This window comes from Primulina tabacum, chromosome 13, assembly GCF_025594145.1.
Source record: "Primulina tabacum isolate GXHZ01 chromosome 13, ASM2559414v2, whole genome shotgun sequence".
NCBI lineage: Eukaryota > Viridiplantae > Streptophyta > Magnoliopsida > Lamiales > Gesneriaceae > Primulina > Primulina tabacum.
Window position 1 is genome coordinate 20,004,493 of NC_134562.1, and position 17,647 is coordinate 20,022,139.

Consider the following 17,647-nt stretch of genomic DNA (forward strand, 5'->3'; position numbering starts at 1 on the left):
TATAGTTGTACCTTAGGCTTTAATGTTTGTATTTTAATGAATTCCATGAAGTTATTAAAAGTCTATGGAAAATTTGAATACCTATAGACTTTTATAGAGTTTTTAAATATCAATGTTGAATACTACTTGACTTTTTAAAACTCTATGAAAGTCTATTTTGAATACCACTAGACTTCTATAGAGTATGTAAAAATCTTAATTGAATACATCTAGACTTTTAAAATCTACAAAAGTAATTAAAAGTCAATAAATCTCCTATATTGAATACACCCCCGAGCTCCAATTGAGTTTTCACCTCACCTCCGTCTCGGTAACCACAAATAACTCGGACTAGCTACGTAGGTGGAGGACAGCCACAAGATCCTTGTAGTTTTTCCAGAATTTCAAAATTGTCTTTGGTGGTTTTTGAAGAAAATAATTAATAATTGGCTATGGCCATGGTCACGGTTACGGCCACGACCACTTTCTCATGTAGAGGATCGATAATTGGTGGCGGCAGCGGCGGCGGAGATGAAGTGTACGTAGCAGCCGTGCCGCTGAGAGCGAAGAAAGGCCCAGGCCAATTGCTCATGTCGGCTGCGTACTCTCTCAATTTCAGGGATTTGAAGCATTTCGTGGTTATCATTAAACCCTCCGCCACACATCAGGTACTTATTCTTTATCAATTTCCTTCTCTTATTCATGAAAATCATAATTTTAGCTGAGCTGTTTGTTGTTTTGTAGGCTTTGGCTTATGATTTTCAGCCAGAGGATCCTGAAAATATATTAGTGGCTCTTGCAGCAGTATCCGGTTGTAAAGTTCCTGGTGAGCCTCTGGTCTCAATTTTTTTTTGTTCATGCATTACTTGATTGTTTTTATTCTATTTCTGGTTTCGATTTTATCTTTGGGCTTTTTAAGGGATTAAGCAACGCATAAACTGCTTTATTTTCATGAAGTGGATGATTTATTATTTGATACACACGCATAAGCGTATCAAGCTAGAATTTTGTGGCCTAAACGTGTGATGTACAAAATAACATTGAAATAAAAAAGTTTTAAAAATTATCTATATGTGAAGGGTCATCAAAAAATAAGATTCATATTAATGTTAAGCTCTTGATTCGCTCTAAATAAGTACGTGCATCGCCTTTAGATAGTCCTTGAATGTGATCTTTCGAACTTGGCAATTCTAGTGAATTTGAAGGCTTTCAGAATGCAAATTATGTAATCAGGAAAATATGAACATAAATTTGACAGCTAAACCCGTTTTTTCCTTGTGAATCTAGCGCAAGTTGTTTACTCTAATAATTATGAAAAATTCCAAATTTTTTATTCGATGCTCCAAATATTGAATATAAATTTGCGATCACTAATGATGCATGAATCTTAATTGCATTTGCACCTACGTCCCTTTATGAAAGTTAATGAACTAAGATCAATCCCATGTGCGTGAAATATTGATAGCTGAAACTGTGTCATTATTTTTCTTTGTGGTATTTGTTTCTTAAGCGAGTATACATGAATTATTCCAAAATTATACTTCCAAAAAGGTCAAAGAAAATATTTTGAATGTAATAAAAATAAAACATCTTCGTCTCCATCTTTTTGTTGGTGTACCGTTTTCTCGCACTCAAGACGAAGCGCAAGTTTTAGAATTTTTGTTTTGACGTTCAAAACATTCTTGGATGTCGTATGATTTAAAACCATTCATAGAGTCTTTAGATTGATTTATCTTTGCGCGTTCAACGCCGGCTCAAGCTATTCTAGTGTTTAGATTGTAAATCCCTGCGAACTTTCTTCAGTCTCCTAATCAGATCCATTATCAGAAACTTTGTTTCTATTATAGACTGTACTAGAAATTCACATGAAATTTACGTCGAGATTAGCTCGTCGAATTTCCAAAATCCGGCAGTTGTGTTGCGACGTCGGGGCGGCGGCACGACGGTGTTGTGGAGGTTTGGCCGTGCCTTGTCGAAATGGGAACGGGGGCCGAAAGTTTCTTGTGCAAGTGAAAGAGAAAATCTTTACTTGATTTTTTTGATATGTTTATTGTATGTATATGTGTTGTGTATATTATCAACTTTTGATATCATATATGTAAATACAATATCCAAATCTTTCTAAGATTAGACCTTATCAAGATTATATATTTTAATTATTCAAAATTCTCATATGATAGTTTCTTGAAAATATCATGCATGTTTAACTCTTGATAGTACATGACATATATTTATATATCTATATCTTTATATGTAGAATCTCATACATAGTAGTCACCATTAATAATTTATATTTAATATATATTCTAAATTTAATAAATAAATAATTGTGAATTTATTATAACCCGATCGACGATCAGACATTGTCGATGTATCGAGTGTACAGATCTCGTTCATATAATAACAAATAAAAATTTCGAAGGCCAAAATTTTCCATTGATTCATTTTTGGCGGCTGGCAGTTTTGTGAACCCCTTCACTAAAATAGTCAGTTTTAATCTCCTTATTCAATTAGCAATTAATCTAAATTCCATAACATAAATTGAATCCACTTATAAACTCCTTTGTAAGTAATTTTTTTGATCTCTATCAAACTACATATGAAATGCGAATAATTGTTTCTATCTCTATACATATGTATTCCTAATACATAGGATGCTTGGACTTCTCCATATAGAATCTTCTCAGCATGGGGTGAGCCTAGCATCTTCTTTCTTCTATCTCTATATATATGTATTCCTAATATATAAGATGCTTTACTCATATCCTTCATGGAGAATTTATAGGTAACCATACTTTAATTGATTTCAACATCTCTACATGATTCTCAATGATTAGTATGTCATAAACATAATGTACTAAGAATGTTAGTTCACTCCCACTAACTTTCTAGTATACACACGGTTCCTCAGGATTTTTAACAAATTCAAACTCTTTTATTGTTTTTTCAAATCTTTGGTTTCATACTCCTCGATATATGTTTGAGACGATAGATGGATCTCTGAATTTTTCATATTTTTGCTCAATTCTTACCGATGTGAATTCTTCAGGTTGAGCAGGTAAATATCTTCCTTAATTTCACCATTAAGGAATGTTGTCTTCACATCCATATACCATATTTCATAGTCATACCATGCTAATATGGCTAGCAATATCCTAATAGACTAGAACATCATGAATGGAGAAAAATGTTTCCTCATAGTCAATACCTTGCGTTTGGGTATATCTTTTTGGTATCAATCTTGCTTTGTTTGTCATTACTTTCCCATCCGTCCCGAGCTTCCTTTTGTAAATCTATTTGCATCCTATAGGAACAATTCCTCAAATGGATTTACTAAGGACTATACTTGGTTCGAATACATGAAGCCTATCTGAGACTGCATGGCTTCAAAACATTTGGATGAATCAGTGTCTGATAATGCTTCTTTGAAGTTTCTTGGATCACATCTATGAATGATCTCATCTTGGCCTTCTTCAAGAAACAAGATCATCCTCTTAGGTGGCTTTGAGATCCTTTCGGATCTCCTGGGAGCTTATGTCTTGAAACGTTGATTACTCGTTTTTCTTTAAAAATATGCTAGAAATTTTTTTTTCCATCCATAATTTCGGCCGAAACCTTGTACATATATATATAAATTTTTTGTTATTTAAATACCAACCAACCTATTATTTGAAAATCCCAAAAGAATGCAATTGAAAACATGAAATTGTAAATCGTCAACCATACCTAAAACTAGTATTTTTCAAAATAAAGCATAAATTCTAAAATCTCTCAAAACCACTCAAAAGTCAAAATGTCATAAAATCTTTGATGTAATCTTAAATCATAAACATAATTGCGGAAAACTAGCGACGGTGCTCGGGTTTTGTGCACCTTCAGTCCGGCTAGTTCAACCATCAAGCCTTCCATCAAAATGCATGCTCACCTACATCGGTCACACCCAAGGTTATAAAATTCGCTAGGCATTAGTCGGGTGCCAACCCAGCGCCTAGGCTGCCTAGGCGGGGACTAGGCGCCGCTAATCAGATTCTACGATATCAAAACATAATAAATCATATACTAAAACTTCAATACAATAACATCAGATTTAAAATACGTTCAAAATATTCCCAACTCAATAAAATAAGAAAGAATTCAGATTTATTCCAAAATTCACAATAAAATAGTCTAATGTGTCGTCACAAATTTACTCCACTTCTTCTTCTCCTAAATTTTCAACAACTCGTTCTTCATCGGACACAAAATCAATATCATCATTTGATCATCATCTTCTTCTTCAGATTCAAAATCATCCTCGTGAAGCTCTCTAACTCTAGAGCTTCTTCGGGGTTGTAGATTTTCATCTGCCCCAGTTGCTTCATCAACTAATTGCCAAGTGAGCCCTGAACCTGGTTCAACTTCATTTTCTTCCCCACCATCCACAATCCAACCTTGTGCATTTGAAGCATCTTTTTCAAGAAGGACGTCGACGTTCCTTTCTTTCTCTCTTTTTTGCTTGTTAAACAATCTAGCATTAAATTGGACAAATACTAGATTGTTCAACCTATTGACATCCAACCTATTTTTTTCTTTGTATGAATAAAAAAAAACGAGAAAGTAATTATTATAGTTAGGAATATGAACACACACTTTTAAAAATTAATAATTTATTTTAATTAAAGTTTAAACTTACTCCTTCAAATGCACTCCAATTTCTTTCACACCCAGATGAACTTGTTATTAATGAAAGAATCCTCAATGCGCTCTTAGCAAGTTGGGTATGTGAGCACCGTAGGTACTCCACCATGTACATGGATCAAATGTATCGTCATTTTTTTCACATGCTTTTGCAGCCAATGCTTTTCCAAATAACCCAGTCTTATTTCTATATTTTGCAAATTCCTTGTTAATAATTGTATCTTGCAATTCAAACTCATCGGCATGCGAAACTTCTATGCATTCAAAAATCCCTGCTGCGACCTCTCCATAAAGAGCAATAGAACTATCTTTGTAGTAGAAGTAGAGATTCAACAAAAAGACTGTGGTATGCAATGATATATCAAGTTTATCCTTCATTTTTTATTCAAGAATCACTATGATAGGTTGATAATTTGATTCGACATTGTTAAGGGCCACCTTGATATCTTTTTTAGCTCGAAGAAGCTCCCCATATAGAAACCCCATGGATGGCTTTCTATCTCCGTCAACCAATCGGAGAACTCTTACCAAATGAGCAAATATTTTCAAACAAAGTGTGACACCATTCTAAAAACTCATGCTCATCATAGTAGAGTAAGCCAATTTCCCTTTGTTTGTCTTTGATCATTTACAGTTCTCCCACATATCACTTGTAAACATGGCCCTTAAACTAGATTTTTTCTCAATCAAACTTTGCAATGTGAGGAAGTATGACGCAAACCTGGTAACTCCTGGCCGGACTATGTCTCTTTTCTTCGTAAAACTTCTCATCAATGATAAAGTCTTATGGTGAGCATAAATGAAAATTGTAAAAGACTTTGCTTGGTAGATAATCTTTTTAAATCTTGGAAGCTTGCCAATACTTTCAAGCATGAGATTAACAGTATGAGTCGCACATGAACTCCAAAATATCCCTGGCCGCTTTTCTTTCATCAATTTAGCCGCAACCATATTGTTGGTGGCATTGTCTATTACAATCTGAACAACATTATGAGCTCTTACTTGTTCAACACACTTGTCAACATACTCAAAAATAAGTCCAGCTGTATGTGCCTCGTCTGAAGACTCCTTAGACTCTAAAAATACATTACCCTCCTTACAATTAACACACAAATTTAATATGCTTCTTCTTTTTCTATCACTCCATGCATCTGTCATAATCGAGCACTCATTCTTTGCCCATTCTTCTTCGTGACTCTTCAACAACTGCTTTGTTCTTTCGACTTCAGCTTTCAAAAGTGGTTCTCTAAGTTGATATTGAGTTGGAGGCTTGAACCCTGGTCCATTAGTTGCTTGAAGCTATCATTATCAAGAGCATTGAATGAAATTCCATTTTCATAAGCCCATCTCCCAACATTTGAGTTCTCTCTTTGAAAAGAGCCTCATTTATATTTTTTTGGCGAAGGACTTTACTCCCACTTGAACTTATATTTTCTGGAACAATCATCGATGCATATCTATCCATGGGGCCAAGTAGATGAGGCTTTTTAATTCCATCTATCCCTTCAATTTCAGCACCTTCTTTTTCGTCTAGAGAAATATTCACCTCCGCTCTACAACTTTCTTCTTCCAGTATTTTGTTTTTCTTTTTGTTCCCCCCTTCTAAAATAGCATGTTTGCACTTATTATGATCTTCTTGAGATACGATTCGACACCCAGATACATTTCCAGGTATATTTCCTATGTGCTCCTTGATTCTATACACTCCACTATACATCATTTTCCCATACAATTTACATTTAACTTTGTCGAGGTTTTTAGGATCAATCAACATACCAAACTCCCATCCGATGTCATTCGAATTTCTCTTAAAAATCCCAGATTCAGACTAAGTGACAGATGCAGTCGACGATGGATTGCTTGCCATTGTCACCCTCCACAAATCTTGTTGAATATGAAACACTTAAATCTTTTCAGCAATAGACCTGAAAATTTGATGTGATAACACCACACAAACAAATGATAGTATTAAAAAGCTCAAAGTCACTCCATATATTTTGAAACATGAAGAAAAATGACATTGAGCAAGCAATGATATAGTCACAGTAGATTTTTAAGTACATTTAGATACAAACATGAAACAACCATCATAAGATTACACTGAAAAATTAGTTTGTTAGAGTTGTCTTCATTTGCATACACCAACTCTAATTGCCACACTAGACCACCACACAATACGAGTAAACACCGATAGCTCCCAACAGAGGTTCACAACCTACTGCTTCTACCATAAACCTCTTGCAAGTTGCACCAATAGCCATCCCAAACACCCACGTTCACAAAAGTTCCACTTTCATGAACCATATAGATATGCCCACAAATCACAAGGGTCAATACAAAAATACACAAACTGAAAATCAAGCCTCACTAATAGAAACTGCACAAATTTCCGAACATTCCGTCAAAGCTCAATTTTTTACTTATTGAGTCATCCGATTATCAAAAGCAAAATCAAGTTTCTTCGACAATGGCCACCCATTAATTAAAGTAAATAAAAATACAAACAGCATGCATATCTTGTACTAAACATCTAGAAGGTAACTTGCTCAATAAGTTGTGTTTATACCAAATTATTCCAATATTTATTCCAAATGCACGGCCAATACTTATTCCAATAATTAAATGCACGGCCAATACCTAGAACGAGGAGTGCTTCTGGAACGAGGAGTGCTTCTGGAACGAACACCTTGAACGAGGAGTGCTTCTGCCTTCTGGAACGAGGAGTGCTTCTGGAAAATGACGAGAAGAAAGAAATGCAGCAGCCCAGAAAGAAAAGCAGCATACCTAGTGGGCCAAAATTTTATTTTTTAAATGGGCTTCTTATCGGATTATTGAATTTTGAACCCCAAATTTTTTTTTAAAAAAATCAAGCCCACCTAGGCGCCTAGCCTCCGCCTAGCGCCTGGGCTGACCGCCTAGCACCTTATCGGTGCGGTCGGCGTCTGCCTAGCGCCTAGGCAGGCGCTTAGGCCGCAATTTAGAACATTGGTCACACCTAGTTAGTCTAATGACTCAGCAAAATTTAATCACGATAACAAGTAGTACATATCCAATCACATGCATCAATAAAATACTTTTTTAAAAAATAGCTTTTCATGAATATGCACAAGCTTTAAACTTTTTTCCTTTCATCATAAACCTTTTTCATTCATCATATACGTATACGTTTTCCTTTTTATTGAATTCAGATCGTTAATTGTGGTTTCGTTTTAGCTGTAGGTCGATGGATCCATCTACATATAACCATGGTACCAGACGGCCGGGACATCAGCGACCCTCCCACCCGTCAATTGAGCTTTGGCCTTACATATCATCATATCTTTTCGATGGAAATACGATCGTCGGGCTCCCTCTGGGGCCTTATTCATTAAACGGGTTTTCCCTCATGATAACCCCAATCATATACTTTTATGTCGCAATCAAGTCACCTCCTTCAACCTTTCATTATTTTCAATACTTGTAAAAATACATTCAATAATATCGTTTTGTTTTAAGTCAAGCATGAAACACGTCTTTTAGAATTATCGTTTTTCATAATCATTCAAAATAAACATTTTAACATTCATTACATCATTCAGAGAGTGCCAGGACGTCTAACATTTTTCAGGTATAAAATGACTGTTTTGCCCATGAAACCCTTACTTTCCCAATTTACCCTTAGACATTAAAACAACGACCCAAATCCATCCAAACCTAACATAATACCTTAAAATATACCCATAGATGTTTCTTGGACGTAAACTTGAGCTCCTCGACTAATTTTTCGATTCGTTTTAAAACTTAAACCTATGCCTCGGTTTTATCCCTAATTGACTTGAAACTTAACCAAACCTTACCAAACTTGAACTATAGCTTATTACCACCTAGCCATACCATATACATCCCAAATGAAGCCAATTAAACCCTTGCACAAGCCTAGACCAGCCACTGAACTTTCCTTGCCCTAGGTCGAAACCCTAGCTTGAACCAACCCTTTCTTCTTTCGACCCTAGCCCCTGGACGACCCAACCAGACCCTAGCTGACCATCTTAGGACCTAGACCGAAGGCTTGGCAAGCCACTGGACCACGTCACACAGCCCCTGCACGCCTCACCCTTAATCCTGTAGCCTCCACATGGTGCGCACACCTTAAGCGCACAGTTGCAGCCCATCCCTTGTACCAGCCCCCTTAATCCCCTCTAGGACCACGATGCAACCCTCTCAGGACCCCTGGACACAGCCCTTAACCACGACCTATCCCCAGCCGCCCCCCTCAAGCTACCCCAAGCCAAAAACCCTAGGACTCAAGAAACCCAAATTTTCATTCATCCTCTTGCCCTCTCCTTTTCAGCCTTTAAACATGCACCCTAAAGACCCTTAAACATGTGGAAAAACATCCCTTCTAGTAACTCTACCATGGCAGACCCATTGTGAATCATAAACAAGAGTTTTAAAAGATGAAAACTCTAGTTTTATCATGTTTATGCCATAAAAACGAAAATAAAAGAAGTGTATCATGTTTTTCATGCAAATATGTATCAAAACATATAATGTGGTATGAACGATGATTGAAGGAAGATTAAGGCGTGCCTTTGCGTATTTTATGCACGAAAAACGATTTGCAATTCGAGGGACGTCGACGTAGGGAGGACCTTGATGAATTTCTTCGCTATTCACGTGATGTGCTCCTCACAAACTCGTGTGATGTGTGTGTTTGTGTGCTGATGGAGAGTCCTAATGCTTTTGTGTGAGGTGTGCGTGTGTTAGTGTAGTAGGGTTCGGGTTTTGATAGCTTTTAATTTGATATAATTACTTGTGTAGCAAGCTATGTTCAATAACCTAGTATAATAGGCCCATTAGGCCCATTAGATGGTAATTAAAATATTTTGTTTAGGTTTCTTTTTGAAAATATTAACCGAGCCTCCAAAACGACCATTTTTCCGTCAAAAGTTGTCACATTTTCGAAAATACTCCTTGAAATATATCATATATTAAATAATTAAAAGTAATCATTTAATAAAATATTTTTTCCTTCGTGGTCACTCGAATAACCTTTAAAACACAGTTTTATCCATTCTAGTATGAAACCACGTTTTAACCATGTAAACATACCTATCATATTCAATAAATGTAGTTAAAATAATTTAATTAGCCGCTTTTCATTTTCCCTAGATTTGCATGCAGTTGGATTACGTTATTGCATTAGACCTTACATGTCTCTTCAACTAGTTGTTGGTGTGGGTTCTTTTATTTCAGAAGTGGGTAGATCTCGTATCTCATCGAGTTCTATCATCCCACCATTTCTATTTAATTGAAACTCCTTCTCCAAAAACGTGACATTCCTTGAAACAAAAGTTTTTGTTTTATTTGGATCATAGAAATAATATCTAACGAAATTCTTTGGATATCACACAAAGTAACACAAATTGGCTCTATTATCCAATTTGTCTCTCACTGTCTGCTTTATATAAGCAACACATCTCCATATTTTTAAGAAAAAATATGTGAGAGGCTTTGCCATCCATATCTCATATGGTGTTTTATCCACTGCTTTTGTATGGACTTGGTTCAACAAAATTGCTGCAATTTCAATCGTAAATCCCCAAAAAGATGGTGACAATTCAGTGAACTCCATCATAGATCGAACGATGTCCATGAATGTCCAATTATGACGTTCTGACATACCATTCAACTGGGGTGTGGTAGGTGAGGTCCACTGTGAGATAATCTCATTCTACTTCAGGTAGTCTCAAATTCAGTATTTAAGTATTCTTCACCTCGATCAAATCAAAGCGTTTTAACACTTTTTCCTAATTGTTTCTCTACTCCAGCTTTGAATTCTTTGAATCTTTCTAATGCTTCAGACTTGTATGTAATCAAATACACATAGTCATGTCTCGAGAAGTCATCAGTAATGGTAATGAAGTAAGAATGTTCATGTATTGTACTAAAACTCAGTGGACCACATACATCTGTACGGATCAAATCCAATGAATTATATGCACATTCCACTTTTCCTATGAAATAGGCTTTGATTAAGACTATCTTATTTCTTTTTTTTTTTTGTTGTTGAAATCTTTGGACATTCACTTTTCATTGTCCAAGCACTTATTGCCCAGATACTTTCTTATGTCCAAACTTCTTGAAGTGAAACAAACGTGTTCCGACTTATCGGGCTCTGTGGCCTTTTAAGTAATCTTGGGATCATGCATCTTGTTGCTCTTGTTTTTCTTTAACGGTTCTTTCGTTTATATTGATGCGCCTCTTTTCATTCCTAATGAAGAGACAATCAAACGAGGAATGAGTGATAATTATGTCATCATGCAACTCATTCAGAATCATCGATTCCTAGCCCATTACCTTCTTAATAAGGTCAATTATATACACCATGCTCATGGCCGAGGCCTTAACTTGAATTTATGTAGTCATTAGCTCCTTGAAAGCAGTGTGCATCATTGCATGAGTTTAGCACCATACAACTCTTGCATGTGCATTCGAATGTAATAATCATTCATTATTTCCTCAAACTGTTTCTACAGTTCATTTGACATAGAAAGCGAGCATAATGCACTTTAGCTTGCATACTATGGTCCCACTATCTGGCATGCTTCGCTAGTTCAGTAAGACTGATATCAATGTGTTTGTTATTTTCTCCTAATTCAGAACAAATTTTCTTAGTGAGCACGCAAGACCCAAATGTTAAATTGTGATCTCGAACAATATCAGACAATCATAATTTCCTGAAGTTAGAGCCCAGTTGCAACCTTTTTCAACCATCACGTAATTTTCCTCATGTTTGATGAGAGTCCAATAATATGATGTCATTTCTCTTAATGTGTCGAGTCCGACCCATTAATGTTGAACCTTAGAGGATGGTCGCCATCATCTCCCCCAATAATATGATACGACGTCATGGGAGTTCCACGTAATTCACATCAAGTATGTCAGTGGAAGTCATAGATTTCCGAGACACTACTGTGGGTAGCGTTCACCATGCAAACACTGTTGATAGAAGGCAAGGAAAATTTAAGGTCTGTTTAATTTTTCTTTCATGGGGTTGATATAAATTTGGAATCTTATCCAAAATGAGCGATTAAAATTTTAAAAATTTGTGAACTGTCGATTTTAAATTCTAGTGTTATGTTTATTTGTATGTTTGTCGGATTCATCCAACTCTTGTTATTATATTAATAATAACACACATACTAATTACATGTATTATTTATAATAATAACGCACATACTAATTACATGCATTATAAATAATAAAGTATGATCGATAACCAAAAACTAAATGACCCATATGGGCCAAATATAGATCCAAGTAAAAAACCTAGGTAAATGCAGGAATGCAAATGCAATATCACATTAGCTTACAATATTTTGCATGTCGTCGATCTTTAAAACTCTTGAGCATACGGGCCCACCATATTCAAATCTTTATATCTCACTAAATCTAATATTTATATTAAACTTACATAATATATTGGGATTCCTTGTACTATTAACTCATCAGATCAAAAAGGATGTTTTCACCCGTTAGTGAGCGGCAAATCCACGATTACAATCATTGATCCCTGCATATTTGGAAACTACACCCACACCCAACCTCTTCATTTAATGATCTTCATTGTAGTCAGTAAATATATCAAAATGCACGCCACGATGCATAACCTCCAGGTTGTCTTAGGTCTAAGTGTATAACCATAACCGTGGACTAATCCACTCGATAAGTGATAACCACTTGGAATGTCCGAGAGATGATTGATCAGTGCCTAATCAAATGATAACTCATTTCTAAGAATGGACATTTCCATGCCCTTACCAATGAAACGTGACATTTTCATCAAAGATGCTAGTTTCAAGCTCGAGCGACCTTTATTATTGTTTTAGTCAGCTGAATCGAGTAGGAACATATTTAGAATATTCTTAATAAATTTCATGATCCACTAGACTAGTGGAACTCATGGTACTCATAATATTTTCAAAGACTTCATGTATGCAAATTATAAGGATATATATATAAAGCAAATGTCATAATTAGATAAAATTATAAATATTATTAAAATAAAGATTGTTTTTATATAAAATTCAATAAAATCAAGCCATGAGTTGGCTCGCCGGACATCTACTTTAACAAAATGATCTAGCAATTAACTGAATAACTGATTGTAATAGAACATCTTGCTCATGTATGGCTATCTTCATTACTAAAGTTGAAAAATGATGTTGGCACTACTATAATTCTCTCTCGTTCACTGATATTTAAATCTGAATTCTTTCTCGCTGCTAGTTTCTATGCTTTAGTTTCCTTGCTGATACTTTTCTGATAATGATATCATAAATTGCTATCAAAATCTGAGGTGTGCCTCCTGTTTCAATCTTATTTTGTCGAAGCAAAATGATAAGGGTGTGGCGTTTCTTTATTTATTGTACTTGCATGTTATTGCTTGTGTCTAATATGTCAAAATTAATCTTTGGTAGGAGTTATACAAGTAAGAAATATTGGGAAACCTCCGAAGAGAAAATGCTGGTTTGTTGGATTCTCAAGAGTAGATGCTATAGATGGAGCCCTCATATTTAATGAAAGATGGGAGACTGAGCTAAAGATTGGGTTTCATGATTGCCGAGATTATTGCCAAGGTGAATTTCTCTTGACATAATATTCTAAACTATAGTTCTTATTCTCATCAGTCGCAACAATAAATTTTAAAAGTAGGTTTCATTAGAGAAGATTTATTTAAGAATATGTCAACCACTTTTCAAGAATTATTTACTTGTAATTGATTAATGTAAGTTCTGTATTTTTGCTTCATTGAAGAGAAGAAATATACTTCGTGGTTAAGATTTTGAAGTCGATACTCCAATCTTTAAACATGATTGTTTCCGATTCTCCCGCAGTTTTTCGATTCTCTGGATCACTTTTAATGTTTTACTATTCTTTAGAATGACTTTAAATGGATTGAGTGGGTAATCCATATAATAATTTTGCATTTGAAAACATTGTGATTTGCCTAGGTTTTGGTTTTTGGTTCAGCTTAGATTGAACCAAAAATCCATGTCAACTCGTGTACCAAAATCAATTTTTGGTTCAGCTTAGTGGGTAATCCATTTATTGAATCTCAATTTCATGTTTGTGGAGTATTTACTAAATTCAACTCTATCTTTCTCCATTTATGGAAGGACTGGTGGAATACCTAACAGGTAAGAAAGTTGTGCTGGAGAATCTTAGAGATGGCCTCTATAGCGAGTAATGAGATGCAGAAAATATTTACTCACCTTGTAATTATAAGTAGGCAAGATACTAGGATATTGTGCGGTTCCTGTAATCGGATCTCGGCTTACATCCATCTTCCTGTGTTTCATTAGGTTTTTACCTATGCAGATTCTCATATGATAGAAGATCATGTATTTGTACCACAAGGATTCTTTATCTATTAACCACAGCGAAAGTATAAATGTTATATCTAGGGAGCTTCCATGAGCTCGAACTTATGAGAAAAGCAGTTTATAATGCGAAATCAGGGCCAAGAGTCGCAGGTAAAATCTTGATACACAAAAATATTGTTTCTAATATGATTTAAGGACTATGAATCACAAACTGACAGGTTTAAAAATCTTGATGTGCAAAAACTCCGTGTATTCTAATATGTTGATCAGGAGTGCAATTTTAATTATTTTTTTCGGTTTTGTTAAAATAATTTTCTCGTGAAACTTGGTTTTGAAAATATAGTGGACTTTTTTAGAGTATGTGTCAGGGAGCCAACTTATGGCTTGTTAACTATTGATTTTTATATAAAAATTATTTATTTTAATAATATTTTACGATTTTATCTTATTATGACTTTTACTTTGTATGTATAATCATGCAAGATGTATTGAACAACCCTTCCCCAGACTTTTAAAGTGGTTATCACTTATCGAGTGAATTAGTCTGTGGTTATTGCTGTACATCATTGGTTTTTTGATTTGGGACAACATGGAGACTATACGTACTAGTACTGCAATTTTATTTGTTTACCGACTCCAAGAGAGTCATAGGATGACGAGACTGTGTGTATTTTTTACATATGTAAGAGCGGATACATTGTAGTGGGGAATACATTGTTTACCTATGGGTGATAATATCCTATGTGATCCGATAAATTAATGGTGCAAGGAATCTCTGGCTAAAGTAATACATGTACATTATTGAAAGATGTTTCATTAGTTGCACGTACGATGCCATTACATCACACCATTATTGAATTCAATTGTAACTCTCGATATATTAATGATTGCAGATTCTATCAAAATATATGTGTTGAATGAACTATACTCTAAGCTAACCATAACCTTCTGGTTTTTGCATGCACTATCAGTGATACTTGAGGGGCTAAACGCTGTTACTATTATCCGATAGATACAATCAAATCTGAGTTTTGACTTTCTTGATTAAGGGGTTGATGAATAGAATGATACTAATTAGGGTAAGCCCAAATAAAGATAAATGATGTCATGAATCACATGAAATTATGATTCCACGGTTAGCTGTGTACCTGAAATATTGAGGGTCGCACAAATATTTAATTTTATGTTTTATTTGAGATAATCGAGTTCAATGATTTGGATTTGGCGACTGTAGTTTGATAGAGATAAAACATATATATTATAAAAGAGTTTATAAGTGGTTTCTGTATTTAGAAGTTGTGGAAGTTGGCATGACTTATAGTGAAAGAGTTCCAAAATAAGCACCTGCCGAACAGTGAAAGTGAAAAATTTTGAACTTCTAAATTTTATTTTTCATTATATTAATGAGTTTTGTACAATCGACACATCATGTATGTTTGATCGTTAATTGAGAATATAATAAATCCACCATTCTAAAATTATTTATTAGTAAATATGAAAGTGTTGATTAGTAGATTTTTCGGTTCGAGGGAAATTTATAAATATTTAAATAATTTTTATCTAATTACATTAATTATTTTTAAGAGTTGGAAATAGTACATGGAAATATTCTAGAAATGTATTAGATAATGGTTATTTAATTATATAATGTGTTATCACAAGTTAAAAACACGACACAAGAGTTTCGTCAATGAGAATTCACCTAGTCCTAGATAAAAGATGATTCTAGGTTCTAGTTTGTATGATTTGTTGTTTATTGTTTTAATTGTGTTAGAGTATTATTATTATTAACTGATTATGAAATTCCATAACTTGCAAACCATAAAAATCAGATCTTGAAAAAAAATTGGCACACGGATGGCCTCGGGCAGTCGCAACACATCTGGGTAGTGGCGACTGCCCATAAAGTTTTTGAAATAAAAAAATGTAATTTATGTATGCGGCTTCCTAGAACAGTTCCGAACAGCACACACGAGCAAAGCTTCTTGCAAGCATTCACTGCAAATTTGGGCAATGATCTGCCCAAAATAATTTTAAACAAATAAATAATTTAGTAGATTTCGGGAAGGGCGGGGCATCTCGGGCAGCCCTAGCCCACAAGATTTTTCTTATAAATTAAATTAATTTTTTTTAATTTTTAGTAATGGTCTTTTACAAGAAATTTTAATTATTAATAAATTAATATGTTTATTTAATTTATTAGTTTATTTTAAATTATGACAATTAGTGACGAATTTACAAGATACACGATTTAATGATAATATATGACAATATGTTGATAATATATATGATATTTTATGTTTTTATGTTATATGTGATATTATATGGTAAAAAAATGTATTATTGCATTTGAATTACTACATTTTCCAAGGTACTTGGATCCGTGTATGGCTTTCACATATCATATAACTCTTGGTTATCGATCGTCATTTATCATTTGTAATGCATGTGATATATTATAAATAATACATTATGTACATTATTATTATTATTATTATTATTATAAGAGTTGAATGAATCCCAAAACATACAAACAAACTTGGTACAATTTTAAAATTAAATGATGAGACAAATTTTTGAAATTAAAACACCTCAAATTTTATAAGATTCAAAATTCATATCAAGTCCATAAAAAAAATAAAAGGTTTAATATTTTATTTTCTTTCATCAATGATGGTTGTGTAATGAACGCTATCTGTAGTTAGGGTCCGACTCATATTATTGGGGAGGTCGGGACGTCGGAATGTTGTTACTTCCACTGAAATATTTTTTGTGAATTATGTAGAACTCTCATTACTTTGACTCGTATTATTAGGGGATCTCATGCAACAATCCACTAAGATTTGAGAGGGTGAACCATTAGTTCCACCAGGCACAACTGCCCTCAGTGCTCTGACTGTAACGCCCCGAAAATTCGAAGGTCCACACGAACCACATGCATGCGAGTTATTAAATTCTTTGTGTATTTTAATTAAATGTTTTAATTGCATTAATTAATTATGTTGTGCATATTGATATGTTTAAAATATATTTTTCTACATTGTTGCATAAAACTGTATTTTTAAAGGTTATTCGAGTTGCGATCGAGGAACGGAGACCGATGACTGAAAAAAATAGAAAATGTTTTTATTAAAGAATTGTTTTAAATTATTTAAAATAAGGGTGATACTTTTTCTTATTTTTGAAAATATGGAGTTTTGAGGTGATTTTATACGTTGGAACGTAAATTTTATCGGTGTTGGTCTTTCAACAAAAATACGAACTTTTTGGCAACCCGACTATTAAATTCACAAACTTATTTTTACCAAACTATTTTAATATTTTAATTAAATCCTAATCAAGCACTAATGGACCTAATCTTATGCTTAATGGGCCTAAAGCCTTGATTAGAGAATTGATTAATATTTATAATATATTAAAACACCTCAAACCCTACACTCTTCACCCCAATTCCCACGCCCCACTTTCTGAAACTCTCCCCACCCCCTTACACGATACACACACAATTATTTTGGGAGGAATTCGAAGGTTCAAGGTAGAATCAAGCCAAGGTCTTGTTCCATTCTTCATCGTAAACGTAAAGGCACGTCGTATTCTCCTTTTTACTCATCATTCACACCATA

General features: G+C 34.3%; 1 protein-coding gene across 3 annotated transcripts; it reads left to right on the top strand.

Annotated features, from left to right (window-relative positions):
- The first annotated feature begins 281 nt into the window (after positions 1-281).
- Positions 282-14,348, top strand: LOC142522885 (uncharacterized). Of its 3 annotated transcripts, XM_075626460.1 has the most exons (5): positions 282-647; positions 724-805; positions 13,119-13,277; positions 13,818-14,174; positions 14,243-14,348. In XM_075626460.1, the coding sequence occupies exons 1-4, from the start codon at positions 432-434 to the stop codon at positions 13,886-13,888; spliced, it is 528 nt and encodes a 175-aa protein (XP_075482575.1). In that variant the 5' UTR covers positions 282-431; the 3' UTR covers positions 13,889-14,174; positions 14,243-14,348. The 3 variants fall into 3 exon arrangements, with proteins under 3 accessions (XP_075482575.1, XP_075482576.1, XP_075482577.1); XM_075626461.1 differs by lacking the exon at positions 14,243-14,348 and having other exon boundaries at positions 13,839-14,104; XM_075626462.1 differs by lacking the exons at positions 13,119-13,277; positions 13,818-14,174; positions 14,243-14,348 and adding an exon at positions 7,870-8,042.
- The last annotated feature ends 3,299 nt before the right edge of the window (positions 14,349-17,647 follow it).